The following is a 17,261-nucleotide window of genomic DNA, read 5'->3' on the forward strand; positions in this document are numbered from 1 at the left end:
TTTGGAAAGTTCTCTTATTCGCCAAAAGAGTATCCCTATCCAGCGCTGATACATATGCTAGATCAGATGTTACTTTATTCATATCATATCCCTTTGCACGGAACCGGTCAACCAATATCTCAGATTGAGAGATAAAGTCTTCTTGGTTGGAGCAGTTTCTTTTGACCCTGATCAGCTGTCCCTTAGGAATATTCAATAACCAGTTCTTATGGTGACAGCTATCCATAGGTAAGTAAGCGTTTCTATCGGTCGGTTTAAAATAATTTCTTTTTTTTTTCCAAACAGCGAGTTTATTGAAAAACAAGTGCAGTACAAACAGGATAGCAATGAAAAAAAGCAGTACGGTTAACAGCCAACATCATAAATCGTGTACAACAATACATGCATTTCACTTCAAACAATCATCGTGTCATGTGAGGAACATATGCATCTGGTATGTTAGGTACAGTCCATTCATGCCTGGTAGCAAATATTGATGCAATGGTAGGAGGACATGCGAACTCAGGGCCCAGTGTGGCAACAGCCATATCCTGGACAATCCTATACATTCGTGTCCGGGCAACTCACCCATCTGTCCCAGATCTTATCGAACTTGGCAGGATTCCCCCTATGCTTATAAAAGTAGTTTGTGGAAGGGGACAATGGTGTTAACCTCCCGTAGCCATGCACTAAAAGTTGGAGGGTCACTACGCATCCATGTCCTGGCTATTAATTTCCTGGCCACAAACAGCGTCTCCTGCAGAAAGATAGTCATGAATTTGTTCATCTCCCCGTCCAGGTAAACACCAATGAGACACTGCTTGGGGTCCAGTTGTATAGGAGAACCCATCTTATTGTGAAGAAAGGCCACCACCTGTTGCCAGTACCCTCCAATACGAGGACAGCTCCAAAGTAGGTGGAAAAAGGTGCCCGCATCCGCCTTGCAAAGTGGACAGTCAGGGTTTGGGTCAGAGTGAAACCTGGACAGTTTGATAAGTGTGAGGTAGGCCTGATGGATAATAAACGTTTGGGTAAGTCTATCCGACAATTTCGGTGACACCTGCCAACAGGTCTCCAGCGCCTCTCCCCATTCCTCATCCTCTATAGGCCCTACCTCCCTAGTCCAGCGGTCCTTCAGGCCATATGCTATCACAGTAGATGAGGGCTTGTGCAGCTCGGTGTAAAACAGGGAAATTAAGTGAGAAGGTTCCTGGCATTTGATCAGGTCTAGTAGCAACACAGAGTCCAGGCTCGGCGGAGCCCCGGAGAACTGGGCGCGGAACGCATGGGTCAGTTGTAAATACCTATAGTACATGTGGGCAGGGAGTGAGAACTGTTCTCGCAGGTCGGAGAAAGACCTCAGGGTACCCCCCGCCATTATATGTCTCAACAGGAACACACCCCGCCCGCTCCACAAAGAGGAGTCAGGCAGTGAGCAGAACTCCTGAAGAGACCTATTGTGCCACAGTGGGGTGGAGTCATGAAGGGAAGGGCCCTGGAGCCTGTGCATCACCACCTCCCAAACCCGGCTGTAATGGAAGAGCAAGGACGCAGGGTCCATTTGCTCCACCGCTCCCCGTGTACCTCGTAGTATGGCAGTCAGTGGGTCCTGGGAGTGATGAGTCCACGCCGGGCACAACAAGATCAGGAACCTTTCTCTATCAGTCTTGTCAATATGAAACATCTGGGAGAGCTGCGATGCCAGATAGTAAAGGTTGAAATCCGGAAGCGCCAGACCCCCCAGATCTGTTGGGTTTTTAAGCTTCCTCCAGGAGATCTTATGCCTGCTCGATCCCCAGACAAAGGCCTTGAGGAGCGACTCCAGTTGTTTGAAATGTTTCAGGGCTAGATATACTGGGGAGTGCCACACAGCATATAATACTTTGGGGAGGAGAACCATTTTGATCAAATTTACTCGACCCATGACCCCCAGGGGCAGTTTGGACCATACCTGAATTTTGGATTTTATCAGAGGGAACAGAGGCTGGATGTTGTCCGTGACATAGTCCCGCGGGTTCTTTGTCACCTGTACCCCCAGATATTTAAACCGGGGAACACATTTAAGGACCGGGTTCGCAGGAGTCACTGCTGAAGGGGCAACGTCTACAGGGAGTACTTGTGTTTTATCCCAATTGATCTGGAGGCCGGAGAATCTCCCGAAGCGTTCAATAAGGGAAAGGGCTGACTGCAGGGAGTTATCCGGGTCCTCCAGATAAAGCAGGGTATCATCTGCGTACATACTGATCTTTTCCGTGAGGGAGCCTCTACGGAAGCCACGGATATCAGGGTGGTCCCTAATGGCAATTGCTAGAGGTTCCGCCGCCAGGGCATAGAGCAGGAGGGACAAGGGACACCCCTGGCGGGTGCCCCTGGAAAGGGAAAACTCAGACGAGGTCCATCCGTTAGCTAGGACCTTCGCGACCGGCGCACTGTATAGTAGCTGAACCCACCTCGTGAATTTAGGTCCAAAGCCGTATCTCCCGAGGCATGCCCACAAGAAGGGCCACTCAACCGAATCGATAGCTTTGGCCGTGTCCAGTGTCACCACAACCCTCCTCCCTGAATTGTCATGATCGGCTTGAAGGTTCATGAAGAGGCGACGCAGATTAAAAGAAGTGTTCCTACCCGGCATAAAACCTGCCTGATCAGGGTGGATGAGGGTCAGTATAACTTGATTGAGGCGGATAGACAGAATTTTAGCAAGGATTTTCACATCTACCTGGAGGAGGGAGATGGGGCGATAAGATTCCGGAAGGTGGGGATCTTTACCTGGCTTAGGGATAAGAACTATCAGCGCCTCTCTCATTGTCGGGGGGAGCTCCCGGGCTTCAAAGAGTTGGTTAAAAAGTGCCAGGAGCTTGGGTAAAAGGAGCTCCGAGTATTGGGCATAAAATTCCACTGGGAGTCCATCTAGCCCCGGGGACTTCGATCTAGGGAACCTGGACACAGCCTCCGCAATCTCATGCTCGGTGAGTGGCGCCTCCAACAAAGCCACTTGTTCGGGTGACAACTGCGGAAAATCGACCGTCTGTAGAAAAGAGTGCATGTCCGAGTGGTCAGCTGGGGCACGAGAGGTATAAAGGTCACTGAAAAAAGTGCGGAACCTGTTCGCAACCTGTGGGGGGTCGGTCAGGGGAGCGCCACTATCAGTCGTCAGGGAGATTACAACCGGGGGGCGGTCCTCACAATGAACTAGGTAAGCAAGAAGCTTTCCCGCACGTTCGCCATGAGCGAACAGTCGTTGCCTCTGAAAGAATAATTTCGTCTTCGCTCGTTCATACTCTAACTGGGACACCAGCTTGGATGTCAGCTTGTATTGTGATTCATTGGCCTGAGACGGGTCCGCCAAATAAGCGCTCTCGGCCGAGGCGAGGTTGGCTGTTGCCCGGGAGTAGGCCGCCGCCGAGTCTGTCTTAATAGCCTTGACTCGAGACTGCAGGGTGGTTCTGGCGTGCAACTTGAAGGCTTCCCACACTGCCCCCGAGGAGGCAGTGCGGTCGTTGTCTGCGAAGAACTGACACCAGGAGTCTGCAAGCCCGCTGTCCTCAGCCAGCAGGGTCAACCACGCCGGGTTGAGCCTCCATGTCAGCGGCGGCCGACTTTGGGGCAAAGACAACACCACCCAATAAGGACAGTGATCCGACAGAGATCTAGGGGAAAACCCAGCCTTAAGTAATCTAGGGAGTAGGGGCCGGGACACCAGTATCAGGTCAATTCTAGACATAGTATGATGGGAGGCCGAGAAGCAGGAGAACGATCGCTGGGAGGGGTACAGTGCACGCCACGTGTCCTGAAGACCAAAACTATCCATCATCCTGGCAAATCTAGTGCCGCCGACCGGGGCCCGTGGCTGGAGTGCGGTACCTAGTCTATCCAGAGTAGGATCTAGGACATTATTGAAGTCACCGACCCACACAGCTGGCAAGGCCGGGTGCTGAGCCATAAAGGTAAAGCCCTCCAGCAAGACAGAGCCACAGAACGGAGGTGGTATATAATAAGCCAGTATGAGCATAGGTTCACCAAATATAGAGACCCGTAGAAAAACATATCTACCATGAGGGTCGACATGAGACTCCAGAAGCTGAAAATGAATGGCCTTCGCCACCAATACAGCCACTCCTCTGGAATGGGAGGTGTAAGCCGAGTGGTAGACCCACCCCACCCATGGGCGTTTGAGTGACAGCTGCATACCGCCATCAAGATGCGTCTCGACTAATACCAATATGTCCGCCCGCAGCTGCTTGAGAGTGTTAAATATGGCCGTCCTCTTAATCTTATCCCTCATACCCCGTACGTTCCACGTTAACATTTTCAAGGTGGCCGTACCCATTGAACCAGACAAATATTTGAGCTCCCGGGATCCCAGTCACAGCCTCGCTACCCAGTAAAGGACTGCTGTAGACAGGGAGCCACAGAGGGCACATCATGGTTATGATAAAATACACGAGTGGTACCTTAGTGAAAACATCAATAACATGTCCGTACTTGTATATAAAAAATTGTTGTACTAACTGCAAATCTTCAGCCCCCCACCCTGCCCTGCACCATCCCCAACTCGTGCGGGCTTGGATCCCCAAAAAACCCAACAAAAATAGTGTCCCTGAGACAGTCTTAACACAGCATAAGGACCAAAAAAAGGAGGATTGCAGGGTCCATCCGCCCGTCAAACACAGCCCCCCAAAAGGCGCTGTGCACAGAGGGGCGGCACGACCAGTTACAAACAGGGGTATATTGAAGGGTAGAAAAAAATGAAACAGGGAACATACACCTGATAGTACAGGTGCAAGGGGAGAAAAAAAATTAGCTGGGCAGCACAGTCCGTGAGAGATGTCCGCTCCGCAGGAGGCGCAGACGGAAGAAATAAAAATGAGGAGAAAAGGCAAATGGAACATAGGAAGGAAAAAAAGGAGATGAAGGGGAGAAAAAAAAACCAAAAAGAAAAAAGGGCAAACTTGGTGTTGCAACGCTCCGCCGGAACATGCGTCTGATCATGGGTCCGCTGGCAAAAACTGGGTAATCGCCGGGCGGCGATAATGGATCTTGACAGCAGACCGGTGGCTCACCGAGGGAGGCCAGATAGCAGACCTAGTCCACAGGAGAAAGTTGACATGAAGAGAGTAGACAGTTCCAAGGATGCGATTCAGGATACTCCACACAGGAAGATTCCAGGCAGTAGACAGGGCAGTTCATAGCAGCCAGGTATCAACACAGGGGATAGTCGGGTAGAGAAGTCAGCGACCCCCTCATCCGCGGGCTTCAAGGTGCTCCAGCCAGGTGATGACAGACTCTGGGTCCTCAAAAAAGTGCACCCTGTCTTCTCCTTCCACCCTGAGACGGGAACATCATGGCATATTTCAAGTTCTTAATACGCAGTCTGCATTTGGCCTCCTGGAAACTTTTACGCCGCCTCTGAACCTCCGCAGAAAAATCCGGGAAGACCGCGACCCTGCCATTTCCCATCGGTATGTTCCCCTTCACCCGTGCCAGTCGCAGGATAGCGTCCCTGTCCTTGTAGTTCAGGAACTTTGCTATGAATGTGCGAGGCGGTGCTCCCTGTGGCGGCGGGCGGCCCGACAAACGGTGGGCACGCTCCACCACAAAAGTGGGTGAGAGGGAGTCTCTACCATAGGTTTGGATCAACAGGTTTTCAAGGTAGGAGGTAGGATCAGCGCCCTCTGATCCCTCAGGCAAGCCGATAAACCGTAAGTTGCAGCGCCGCAGCCTGTTCTCCATATCGTCTTGCTTCTGTAGGATTTGATGTACTTGCTGCTGCAGCCTGTCTGTGGTGTTCTGCAGGGGGGGGAGGGAGTCCTCAAGCCCGCTGATCCTGTGTTCAGTTTCAGTGACACGCTCCCTAAGTTTCTGCATGTCTTGCCTGATTAGGGATATGTCCACCTTGACCTCCTCGATCTTAGCGGTGAGGGTCGTCTGGCAGACCGATATCGCTTCAAGCACCCTGGCAGTGTCCTGTCCCGCCACCGCTCCTGCCTCGTGTTCCTGGGCAGCGCCATTTTGGGATGTAGTGTCCTTCTCCTGGCGGCGGAATCTATCAAGTTTTGCCACCGTTTCCGCGGGTTTTTTCGGCGGGGACATGTCGCCGCGGGTGCCCAGAAGGTAGGTGAGTGTAATCGGGGTGTTCAACGGCCGTGGGACCCCAGGATATTCAGGTAAGGATATCGATCCGGCGGAGCTCACTTCACCAGCGTCTCACTTCATGCTGCGCCAGGCCTCGCCCCTAAAATAATTTCTAATGTTTATCCGACCATCTTTAATGAACAGCTCCAAATCTAAGAAATGTAACCTCTCTTTACTTTCGGTCCATGTTAATTCGATACCCCTATTATTAAAATTCATTCTATTTTTAAAAGTATAAAAAAAGATTCATCACTGCCTTTCCATATTATCAATAGGTCATCTATGAATCTCTTATAAAAAATCAATTCCTTAGGTCGATTGAATAAAACCACTTCCTCCTCCCACTGAACCATAAAAAAGATTGGCAAACCTTGCCCACATAGCCACGCCCTTAATTTGTAAAAAATAGTCACCATCGTACCAAAAATAATTATGAGCCAAACAAAATTTAGACTCTTTAAAATAAATCTAAAATGTTCCTTATCCAGATCTGTGTTTTTTTTAAAGACCATGCCACGGCTTCCATGGCAGCTTCATGTCCAATTATTGTATAGAGGGAGCTGACATCAGCCGTAGCTATAATGCAGCCCTCCGATATATTAAGCTCCTGTAGGATCTGGATGACAGGTTTTGTATCTTTAATAAACGCTTTGGTATGGGTGACCAAGGGTTGGAGGTAGAAGTCTATATATTGCCCCAACCTGGAGCTCAGGGACTCTATACCATTAATAATGGGTCTCCCAGGAGGGGCTTCAATACTCTTATGTACTTTAGGTAGGAAATAAATAATAGGGGTTCTACATGTCAGGGGATTGAGATAAAGTGCTTCTTTTTTGTTCAGGATCCCTGTATCGAATCCTCTTTTAATGAGTGTCTCCAACTCATTTTTATATTGAATTACGGGATTTCCTCTTAATTGAGAATAGGTACTTGAATCTGACAATTGTCTATTCATCTCATTCTTATAGTACTCTACACTCATTACTACAATACCGCCCCCTTTATCAGCTGGGCGTATCACTAGCTGTTTGTTCTCTTCCAAACTCGAGATACCTTTTCTTATCCATTGTGGATCTTGTACTTTTTAATTTTGAGATGTTCCAAAACATGTGCTACCAAGTTTCTAAACACCTCAAGATATTTGTTGTCCTTATTGGGAGGTACACGATAGAAAACCCAATTCTCTCCAATTTTGGGGTATTGAACAAGTCCACAAACATTGCAGAGGGGGTAACTACATCCGCCAGCTGAGCAAAAGAGAGTCCTTCTGGGTGTATGAAGCTAAGGTTCTGTCACCCAGAGGACTCAATATAGATTTTGACTTGAACTGTTTTATCAGTGATCGTTGATAACATTTTTTTAAAAAAAATTTTAGGTCTTTAACTGTCTCGGGATTTATATAATACCCTTTTCTACTTTTATTGGTATGATAAAATATATTTTTTAATATTTTGTAGCATTTTCTGATTTTTATCAATTGATTTTATACAGGTTTTTAAACAATGGATTTTTATGATAATATCTCAGGGTTTGTATAGGTGTATGTGTCGAGTGGCTACATACATATGGCATAGGTAGACTCATTGAGACTTTCCAAATAGGTGTTTTTAATTTTAAAATATTTTTAATATCTTATATACTGTTTTTAGTATGTACCTTTAAGATATATACAATATAATTTTAAAATATGTTTATTTATGTTTTTAATGATCGGTATTTGCATATCTGTGAAGGACTCAGGGAAATGGCGGGCGTAGGTACGCAGTTTCCTAGTTGGTTTACCTATATAGACAGAATTGGCTGCATTAGATTACTTTTTTCGCCCATTTATGCATATGCATAGCATGACACTGTAGATAGAGTTCCCCGATCTCTGGTTCCGGTGTCCTGAGGCTGTGTACTTATGCAGGGCGGATCATACGAGCCATATCCAATCTGAATGAACCCTTACAAGGGGAGGCACCTTTATAATGAAGGGCAGGTCAAGTAGTTTTCACCCCTACTGAAGAAGTCGAAGGCTATTGGTTAGCTCTGACGTAACGCGTATGGGGGTGTAGCCTGCGTACCTGACGTTGTACTTTCCCTTTGTCCCAGCTGTATGTGTATCTGTCTGCATTGCGTGCACCGCTGAGTGCCACTAAATGGGAGTACCTTTTACTATATCTAATAAAGACATTGGTATTCAGACGGAGAGCACTATATACGTCCCCTTTGTTTTATATATACACCGATTTCTGAGTTTGATTGGAGTTCATCCATCCCCACCTGAGTGATCTATGTTGGGCTGTCCGAGAGAGCTAGGAGAGGAATTATCCTAGCTATTATCCAAAGGGTGCTACAGCTGATATATGCGATCTTTGACCCTTTATGGGTCTGTGGCTGAGGTGAGAGACCAATCTAGCCGGTGGTGGGATATATGCACAGCGGTGTTTGTGAAGAAATTTTTAGGATTTTCTTACCACCTTTGTTTTTTTACTACCTTGTTGGTAGTTTCCACCTTTATTTGGACACTTATGGACTTTATTTTAGACTCTTTTGATATTTATTACACCATCAATATCACCTGTTTATATATTGATTAAGTATTTCTGGCGCAGCACTTTTATAGGTATTTACTCCCCATTAATCACCACCCTTTGCACTCTCCCCTGGAGCCAGTTCTCTATCCAGGTACTCACCTTATGGTCCATACCTACCTTCCTTAGTTTGAACAGTAAGCGTTTGTGGGGAACGGTGTCAAAGGCCTTTGCAGAGTCCAGATACACCACATCCACAGGCTTACCTTTATCTAGGTGGCAGCTCACTTCATCATAGAAGGTTAATAGATTGGTTTGGCAAGAACGATTTTTCATGAATCCATGCCGATTACTACTAATAATACCGTTTTCATTACTAAAGTCTTGTATGTGGTCCCTTAACATCCCCTCCAAAATCTTGCAGACTACTGATGTTAGGCTGAAGGGCCTAAAGTTACCCGGGAAATATCTCAGCCCCTTTTTAAATATTGGTACCACGTTGGCTTTTTTCCAATCAGCTGGCACCATACCCGTCTGTAGACTATCCTTAAAGATCAAGAATAATGGTCTGGCAATCACCTGGCTGAGCTCTTTAAGAACCCTCGGGTGCAAGCCACCCGGTCCCATTGATTTATTTATGTTAAGTTTCTCTAGTTTAGTTCCAAGTCTATCTTCTGTTAGTCATGGCGGTACTTCCTGAGGTGTGTTATTTAGTTTGGCCTTACAAGCTGGGTTAGTGTAGCCCCCCAATTCTTTAGTACAGACTGAAGAGAAGAAATGATTTAACACTACAGCCTTTTTTCTGTCCTCTGTGGCCAAATCTCCTTTGTCGTCTTTTATGCTTTTATGGGGCCAATGTGTTCTGGCCTCGCTTTCTTACTGTTTATATACTTAAAGAATTTCTTGGGGTTCTTTTTACTCTCTTCTGCTATAGGTCTCTCGTGTTCTATTTTAGCCGCCCAGATTTCGTCCTTACATTTCTTATTACTCTCTTTGTAATGCTTGAATGCTGCCAATGACCCCTCAGTCTTGTATTTTTTGAAGGCCTTTTCTTTAGCATTATTATGCCTTTTTAAAGTTGGAGTTTAGCTACCCAGGGTTTAGTTTTGCTCTTTTAAATTCATTTCCCTTTAGGGGTGCCCTCTCTCCCCGCTAATATTTGATTTCTTGATGGAACCTTTAGCTATCTATGTCAGGTCTCACCCCAGCAGCTCAGGTCTCTCTATTCAAGGTATCTCACACACCATAAGTTTGTTTGCAGATGACGTAATACTTATACTGACTGACCCAGAGAGATTTCTGCCCGCGGTCCACCAAGCCCTTTCCTTATTTGATGAGCCACTTAATCTCACATACTTTAGCTAGGAGTTCCCTTGGTCGTCCAACGTAGACTGCAGCTGCTGTTTCCTTACCACTGGTCGCACGTAGGCGTCCCATACCTAAGCATCACTTTGAATCCCAACCCCCGGGATCTGCCTCAAGCCAATTACACCCCTTTTTTAAGACTCCCTTGAGTGTAAACTTTGAGATACGGCCAAGACTGAGCTGACTTGGTCTGGGAGACTGGCATCTTTTAAGATGTTGATTCTCACTCAGTTGATATACTTATTTCGCTCCTTGCTAATCCCTGTTCCCACTTCCTTCTTTAACAAGGCCCAATCTCTCCTTAACCAATACTTGTGGTAGGGTAAAAGGGCGCGATGTGCCTTTGGTAAACTACTCCCAGTCAGGCGGGCAGGTGGGGTGGGTCACATCCTTCTCAAGGATTATCACACAGCAGCTTTCCTGGCCCAAGCTAGAGCCTGGTTTCACACCGCTACTGACACCCACTGGGCATCGATTGAAGCTGCGCGAGTACCCGGAGGCAATCTCCAGAACTATCACCTAGTCCATACGTTTACCTCCCACTCATCGCTCCACATGTCTCCAACTGTATTGGCAAAGACAGCGGCGTGATCAGCCCTACACTCACAAGCGGTCGCCCCGCCCCCCCCATACCTTTTTTACTCTCCATTTCTACGCCATTACTCCCGACCTTGACATCTCATGGAAATCTAATGGCATTACACTCCTTAACGACCTTACTGTTGGACCAGCGGTGAAAACCTTTAGATCCTTCCAACTCGAAATTTGATCTCCCGTTAGGAGAGTACTATACTTACCTCCGTATACGCCACATTTTACAATCGATAGACCATAGCCCTCCAACTGCCCTTGGCACATCCCATTTCACCCTCCCCTAAAGCTAAGGGTATCTCTCGGTTTTATAATTTCCTGAATCATAAAACTGTCTTCCTAGACACCCCTCCATATCTCCTCGGGGAAAAAAAAGCCTTTCTCAGATCCTTTTCCGCTTCACAATGGCAAAAGGCCCTTGCCTATACTTTTCAAGCTACTTGATGCACTGCACTCTGGGAATTTACAAATAAATTGAACCTTAGGTGATACCTTACTCCGCTTAGAATAGCTAGATTATCCCCGAAGGAATCTCTGCTCTGCTGGAGGCGTTGTGGGCATACTTGCACTCTAGTCTTTATGTTGTGGGAGTGTCCGAAACTAACCCCATTTTGGGCAGCTCCCTCGTCTCTTATCTATGATGTCTTGGGGGTCTCATGTTTCTTTGACTCCAGCAATGGCCATATGCTCCCTTGGAATCAAGCTCCTGCCAAATCCCCTAAGGACGGTCCTAGTTCACATATTGTAAGCATCCCGTCTTACCATCCTCCGACATTGGAAGGATCCCAACCCTCCCATCCTAGATGAAACCATCAATATCGTCCATACACATGCTTCTTAGGAAATCATGTTTCCGTCCTCTCTTAATAGACTGCAAAAGACGCTTAAGCTATGGGAACCATGGATTTCCAAGTATCCCTCAGTTTTTCCGTGATTGTACTTTTCCTTCCCCTACCCTCTCCCTTAGTTTCCTGTTATAATACCAACAGATTGAAGTTGGTGTGCTCCCATGACACTTTACTTGTTTGACATATATGCTTGATGGGTAGCAGGGACGACTCTCCTTGGTGGTTGCCCCTCTGCTTGGGTCCCACCCATCTCATCCCCTGGCCCGTTTGAGAGACTCGGGGGGGGGGGGGGGGGGAGCAGACAGGAGCCGGTGAGGAGTCCCATGCCCCTCGACAATCCTAGGCCTTCGCCATCATATGGTTGATACCCATCTGACAACCATCTGTATGAAACTCATTGTTCTTGTATTTCAATATGCGCTGACCTGCGTGTCATGTGAGACCTTCATTTGTTCTTGTTTGTCTAAAATGTATTGAGCAAAAAAAAAAAAAAATTACATAGTACAAATGATTACTTACCCCTCAATGTGAGCATTTCAAGCATGCAGGCACGCAGAACTGAGCGATAATTTTTACTGACTTGAACTAGCCTGTGAAAAAGAAAAACCTATAATATGAATCAAGACAGAAAAAGTAATCTGAAATTATGTTAATGTATAAGAAATAGCTCATTATATTGTCACTCATTACCCAACCTCCTTGGTTTAAAACATTTTATTGTGGTTTTAGGTCAAGCTGTATAAGAACTGTACTTCCGCCCCCAATTTTGATCAGAAGTCCCTACTTTTCTGGCAGTCCTGCAGACACTTCAGGTTTCCCTACTTAAAAGAAAGTAAGGGAGCTAACTTTTTATCCAGTTCAGTTCCAGAGCTTTTTTTTGTACTCAGGATGTGTAGCATCCCTACCTTATAGCTAGACATGGGCCGAACACCCCCCTGTTCTGTTCGCAGCAGAATTTACCCCATCCGTGTATTTATTTAAAAAAAGGTCACCCAGTGTATATCCATCAGTCATGACTGATGATGAATCTATATCGGGGGGACATTTTTTTTTTTTTTTAAATAAATACTCGGATGCGGTAAGATACCTCTTTGTGAGTAGAGTAAAGTGGGCATTACTGTAGTCTACAGGAGGTTGGGTCACTTGCTTACAGAAGCTAGCTCCCATATAACCTGCCCTCTATCCAGCATTCCAAGTATTACCACAGCAATAAAGCATCCACAGTTATGAAGAGTGACTGGAACCTTAGTGGAACAGTTAAAAACATTCACCTGAAAAGGATCAGAACCGAGAAAGGAATCAGAACAAACCTCCACAGGAGGCTTTATATGAGCCATAATAGAGGGAACTAGCTCCAGGAGATCAGGTCTGCAGATGTGAAGGCCTGCAGATGTGATTTATCACCTATAGAGAGGATCTGCAACAGGATCTCAGCTTGTGTGGTCTGTCGACAATCCAGGGGAACACTGGTTCCTCCAGCGATGGTGTCTTCCTTTAAAGAAATGGGGCGCATCCAGGTGCATGAACCTCTCTTTCCAGAGAAGGGAGTACTGATTAAGGAGAAGCAGGTAGCAATACATCAGCTCTAATCGAGACAGTATAGGGGAGAGAAGCATAAATCGAATTTGTAAAATCTGACCCATTGAAAGTAAAATACGGAAGTTGTAAAAGATTGATTTAGAGTGTTAAATCAACTTTTCAGAAAAAAAAAAGCTATGAAAAAGGGGAGCAACATACACCCCCCTCCAGTCCCTTATGTACTTACCTCCAGCAATGCAGTCATTGCCCATGCAAAGGTCCAGGGATCTGAAATCCCCCCCCCCCCCTCTTCTCTCGTGTCTGTGCAGTGCTTCCGGGATGGACCAGAGCAATTCTGATTGGTCAGTGCCTGCACAGTGAATAGAGCGAGAAAGTGAATAGAAGAGGGAGAAGAGCAGGGATTTCAAATAGGGATGCACCAAAATTTCGGCCACCGAAATTTTCGGCCGAAAATGAGCCTATCCCATTTCGGCCGAAAATAGGTTAAAAGTGCCGAAATTAATGGCCGCCGTGAGGAAGGAGGAGGGCGCAGCTCAGGTTTGAAAAGTCCCTGATTCTCCCGTCCGTAGGATAAGAGAATCAGTCTTTTCAATTACGGGCCGTGGCTGCAGCCGAGCAGAGCGTCTGTGTCATCTCGTCTATCACACAGCCCAGCAGCGAGCAGTACTCACCCCTCCCAGACACGGACAGGAGAGGAGAAAGGCATGCAGCTCATCCTCCTCCCACCTCCCACCCCAGGTTTTCTGTGTCTGGCCGGGGACGCCCACTCTCCTATCTCGGCGTATGTGCAGGACAGAGAGAGGGATGTGGGTGGGAAATATGAAGAACAGCAAGCAGCTACACATTCCAAGCCTCGTGAATGATACCTGAGCCATCCAGCCTTCTCCTCGCCCTCGGACCTTGAACGAGTGAGCACTGAGCACTGCATTTACACTTTTCATTACACATAACTGTCCCTATCTCCCTCCCTTGTCTCCCCTATCTGCCCCCCCCCCCCCCTCTGTTCTTCCAAGTTCCATTGAGCACTTATGCAACCCATACATTGACTGCTTTTTTTATTTGTTTGATCATTATGCTGAAGGAGGAAAAAAAAAAAAAAAGGAGCAGAGTGAGGGTAAGGAGATTGCATCCTTGGGATGCGGAGGGACGGAGGGACGCTGAGGCAGTGGGGGGGGGGGGGGGGGGTTGCTGAGGCAGCTTACATATGGAATTAGTATTATGCAGCATGAGGGGTTAATGTATTGTCACTGCTGGTCACTGATGCATTAGTGACCAACCAGTGGCAGTTAATTAACCCCTTTGTGCTGCATTAGTGCAACCAGTGGTAATTAACACTGATACTGGTTGCACTAATGCAGCACAAAGCGGTTAAATAACTGCCACTGGTTGGTCACTAATGCAGCAGTGACCAGCAGTGACAATACATTAACCCCCTCATGCTGCATAATACTAATACCATTGGTAATTAAATTAACCTCTTGCCAACCCATCACAGTACATAAACTGTGACAGGGTGGCAGCGACAGGTGTACGTCGCTGCCTGTTTTTGGTGTATGCCCCTCTTCTATCTGTTAAAATTATTTGGGGGAAAAAGTCATTTTCGGTTTCGGTTTTCGGCCAAGAGCATCCTGCATTTTCGGTTTCGGCCCAAAAATTTTCATTTCGGTGCATCCCTAATTTCAAATCCCCAGACCACTGGACCGGCTGTGTGGGCACTTACAGCTCAGCAGCGCCAGAGGCAAGTACAGCACATACTGGGGAGGGAGAGGTCGGGAGGGTGTTCGGTGTTAGTTCATATTTACAGAAAAGGTGAACTAACACTTTAATATTGTCTGAGTGCTGAATAAAGGTATACAGTACACTTGCCCATACATACAAGCTTTGCATTTTTCATACGTGTCCCCCAAAGGCTATACGCCATGAAGTGGTCACATACTCTGCTTTACGTGTCCTGCTGGATGACTCTTCTTCACTCTTCTGCAGGTTCACAAATATGCTGTGAGACTCATTAAACAGTTTACGCAGGACATGAGAATAGAGATCTTCATCGTTACTAACAATATACATGAATGGACAGAGGTTCAGGATAGAGCGTCTGACATCTGCAGAGTAAAAAACATAAAATGAATAACTAAATGAAATGTACTTTTTAATCATGTTTAAACTACAAGTCAAATCATTGTTTTATTATTATTATTATTATTATGTTTCCACTGCATTCCAGAGCTAGCCATAAACTGTTTTTGCTTTGTTTTTAGCCAGTTGGCTGAGCTAAAAAAAAAAAAAAAAAAAAAAAAAAACACACAACAATAAATAAAAAAATTAAAGAAACACAATTTGATTCCTTCATATACGCAAATAAAGTGGATGGAGAATTTCCCCAGCCTTAGCCCCCGTTCACACTAAGGCGACCTGTGAGGCGACCTGGTCGCCTCACAGGTCGCCGTAGGTCGCCTTCCATAGGGAAGCTGCGGACCCGTTCTAACAGGAGCGACACAAGTCGCTCCGACTTAGAAAAAGGGTCCGGAGCTTCTTTGGGGCGACCCGGAGGCGACCGCCATAGACTCCAATGTTATGAAGTCCGTGGCGGCCGCTCCGAGGTCGCGGCGCGCTGCTCGCACCGCGACCTCGGAGGTCTCCCCCCGAAGTCGGATCACCCCTATGTGAACGGGGCCTTACTGGACATTGTATTCTGGCAACTTAACCACTGCTGTCAGAATCCACTGATCGAGAAAACATTTCCAGAATGTCCCTTCAACAGAAGTCTAACAAATTCTGTCCAGCAGGGACAGCCACACATTGAAATTCAGCCAGTCCCTGTTGAACCAGACGAATATCAAACAGTGTATGGCCAGTTTAAACTGTATGTGTGACAGCTGCTTACTAGACACACAGCGAAAGATGGAATATTGCAAAATTATTTCTAGTAGATGTGGGACAGAACTTGGTCTGAAATGAACAGGTGACCAGGCTATGGACAAATATATGTACATTCAAATATTTATAAATTCTTAATAAGTAGTAAATGAGCTTTAAAACAAGCCCTCACTGACAGCTGTAGCTACAGGTACTGTAGAGAAATGAATCCTCAAAACTCACAATAGGGGCACAGAAATCACAGCTCATGATAAAATCTCTCTCATCCTGTCATCAGATGCTTGCAAGACAGCCTCAGCGTACCGACTCTCCCTGGGCAAATTTTTTTGTACAGAGGTTTAGAAAATACTATCATAAAAGACAGTTTCAGGTATTTACACTTGTTGCAATTAAAAGATGCATGTATTTATTAATTGACTACATAACTGCATTAAATGATTTTAAGCTTTTTAGCATATCAGTCTGGAGTTCAGCTTTAGGCTTATCCTCAGTACAATGCAGACGATAGTAACTGAAAGGCTAAGACCGCCGCCGCCCCCCCCCCAAAAAAAGGAACGATTTTAGCCAAATTAATTATAAAAACATGAATTTTTAATGATGTTATGAATAAATTGCATCTGGGATCTCAAAGGATCCAAAGACATACAAAGCCTATTTAAAGTGATTGTAAAGTCTCGTTTTTGTTTGGTTAAAAAATATCAAACATGTTCTACTTACCTGCTCTGTGCAGTGGTTTTGCAGAGTGTCCTGGATCCTCCTCTTCTCAGGTCACTCTTCGGCTCTCCTGGCCCCTCCCTCCTGTTGAGTGCCTCCACAGCAAGCAGCTTGCTATGGGGGCACCTGAGCGGAGCTGCAGCGTATCCATTCAGACACAAAGTCGCGTCTGCCCCCCCCTCTCTCTCTCGTGAATGGCTCACTGAATTTAAATGACAGCAGCGGGACCCAATGGAGCTGTGCTGCCGTATCAGCCAATTAGGAAGGGAGAGTCTAGGGCAGCCGAGACACACCTGAAACATCGCTGGATAGAAATGGGCTTAGGTAAGTATTAGGGGGGCTGCTGCATACAGAAGGCTTTTTAAGTACTGCACCAGATTTTGCACCCTTCAGTTTAAGTAAATCAACCCATATGTGCTACTTTAAAAGAAAATGTTGTGTGCACCTTTTGTCTTGTAATGGGTTTCATATAGAAGCAATTCCCCTGGTCCCCAGCTGAATCCAATGTTTCTGTTTTGCTGTCCAAGTCCAGGTATGCTCTGCAATGAGACAAATCGGAACAAGAGATCAAGAGATTACGACAAGAACTAGAACACTATGGGGGTCTTTTTAAAACATTCCTTTTATAACTGGATATCATGTCAACGTATGTTTTCTAAGAGATTAAAAAAGTGTCACTAAAGGCAATTTTTTTTTC

At 46.2% G+C, this 17,261-nt stretch overlaps 1 protein-coding gene across 1 annotated transcript in view; it reads right to left on the reverse strand.

Annotated features, from left to right (window-relative positions):
• Window positions 1-17,261, reverse strand: part of NUP85 (nucleoporin 85) — a 231,098-nt gene that overhangs the window by 195,516 nt on the left and 18,321 nt on the right. The window contains exons 2-4 of the mRNA XM_082271221.1: window positions 17,010-17,103; window positions 14,910-15,075; window positions 11,954-12,024 (exon numbers count right to left, since the gene is read on the reverse strand). Of these exons, the coding sequence (XP_082127347.1) occupies window positions 11,954-12,024; window positions 14,910-15,075; window positions 17,010-17,103 (331 nt within the window). The remainder of the gene's footprint in view (window positions 1-11,953; window positions 12,025-14,909; window positions 15,076-17,009; window positions 17,104-17,261) is intronic.

Source organism: Pelophylax lessonae (genome assembly GCF_965119305.1).
Source record: "Pelophylax lessonae genome assembly, chromosome: 11".
Taxonomy (NCBI): Eukaryota; Metazoa; Chordata; class Amphibia; order Anura; family Ranidae; genus Pelophylax; species Pelophylax lessonae.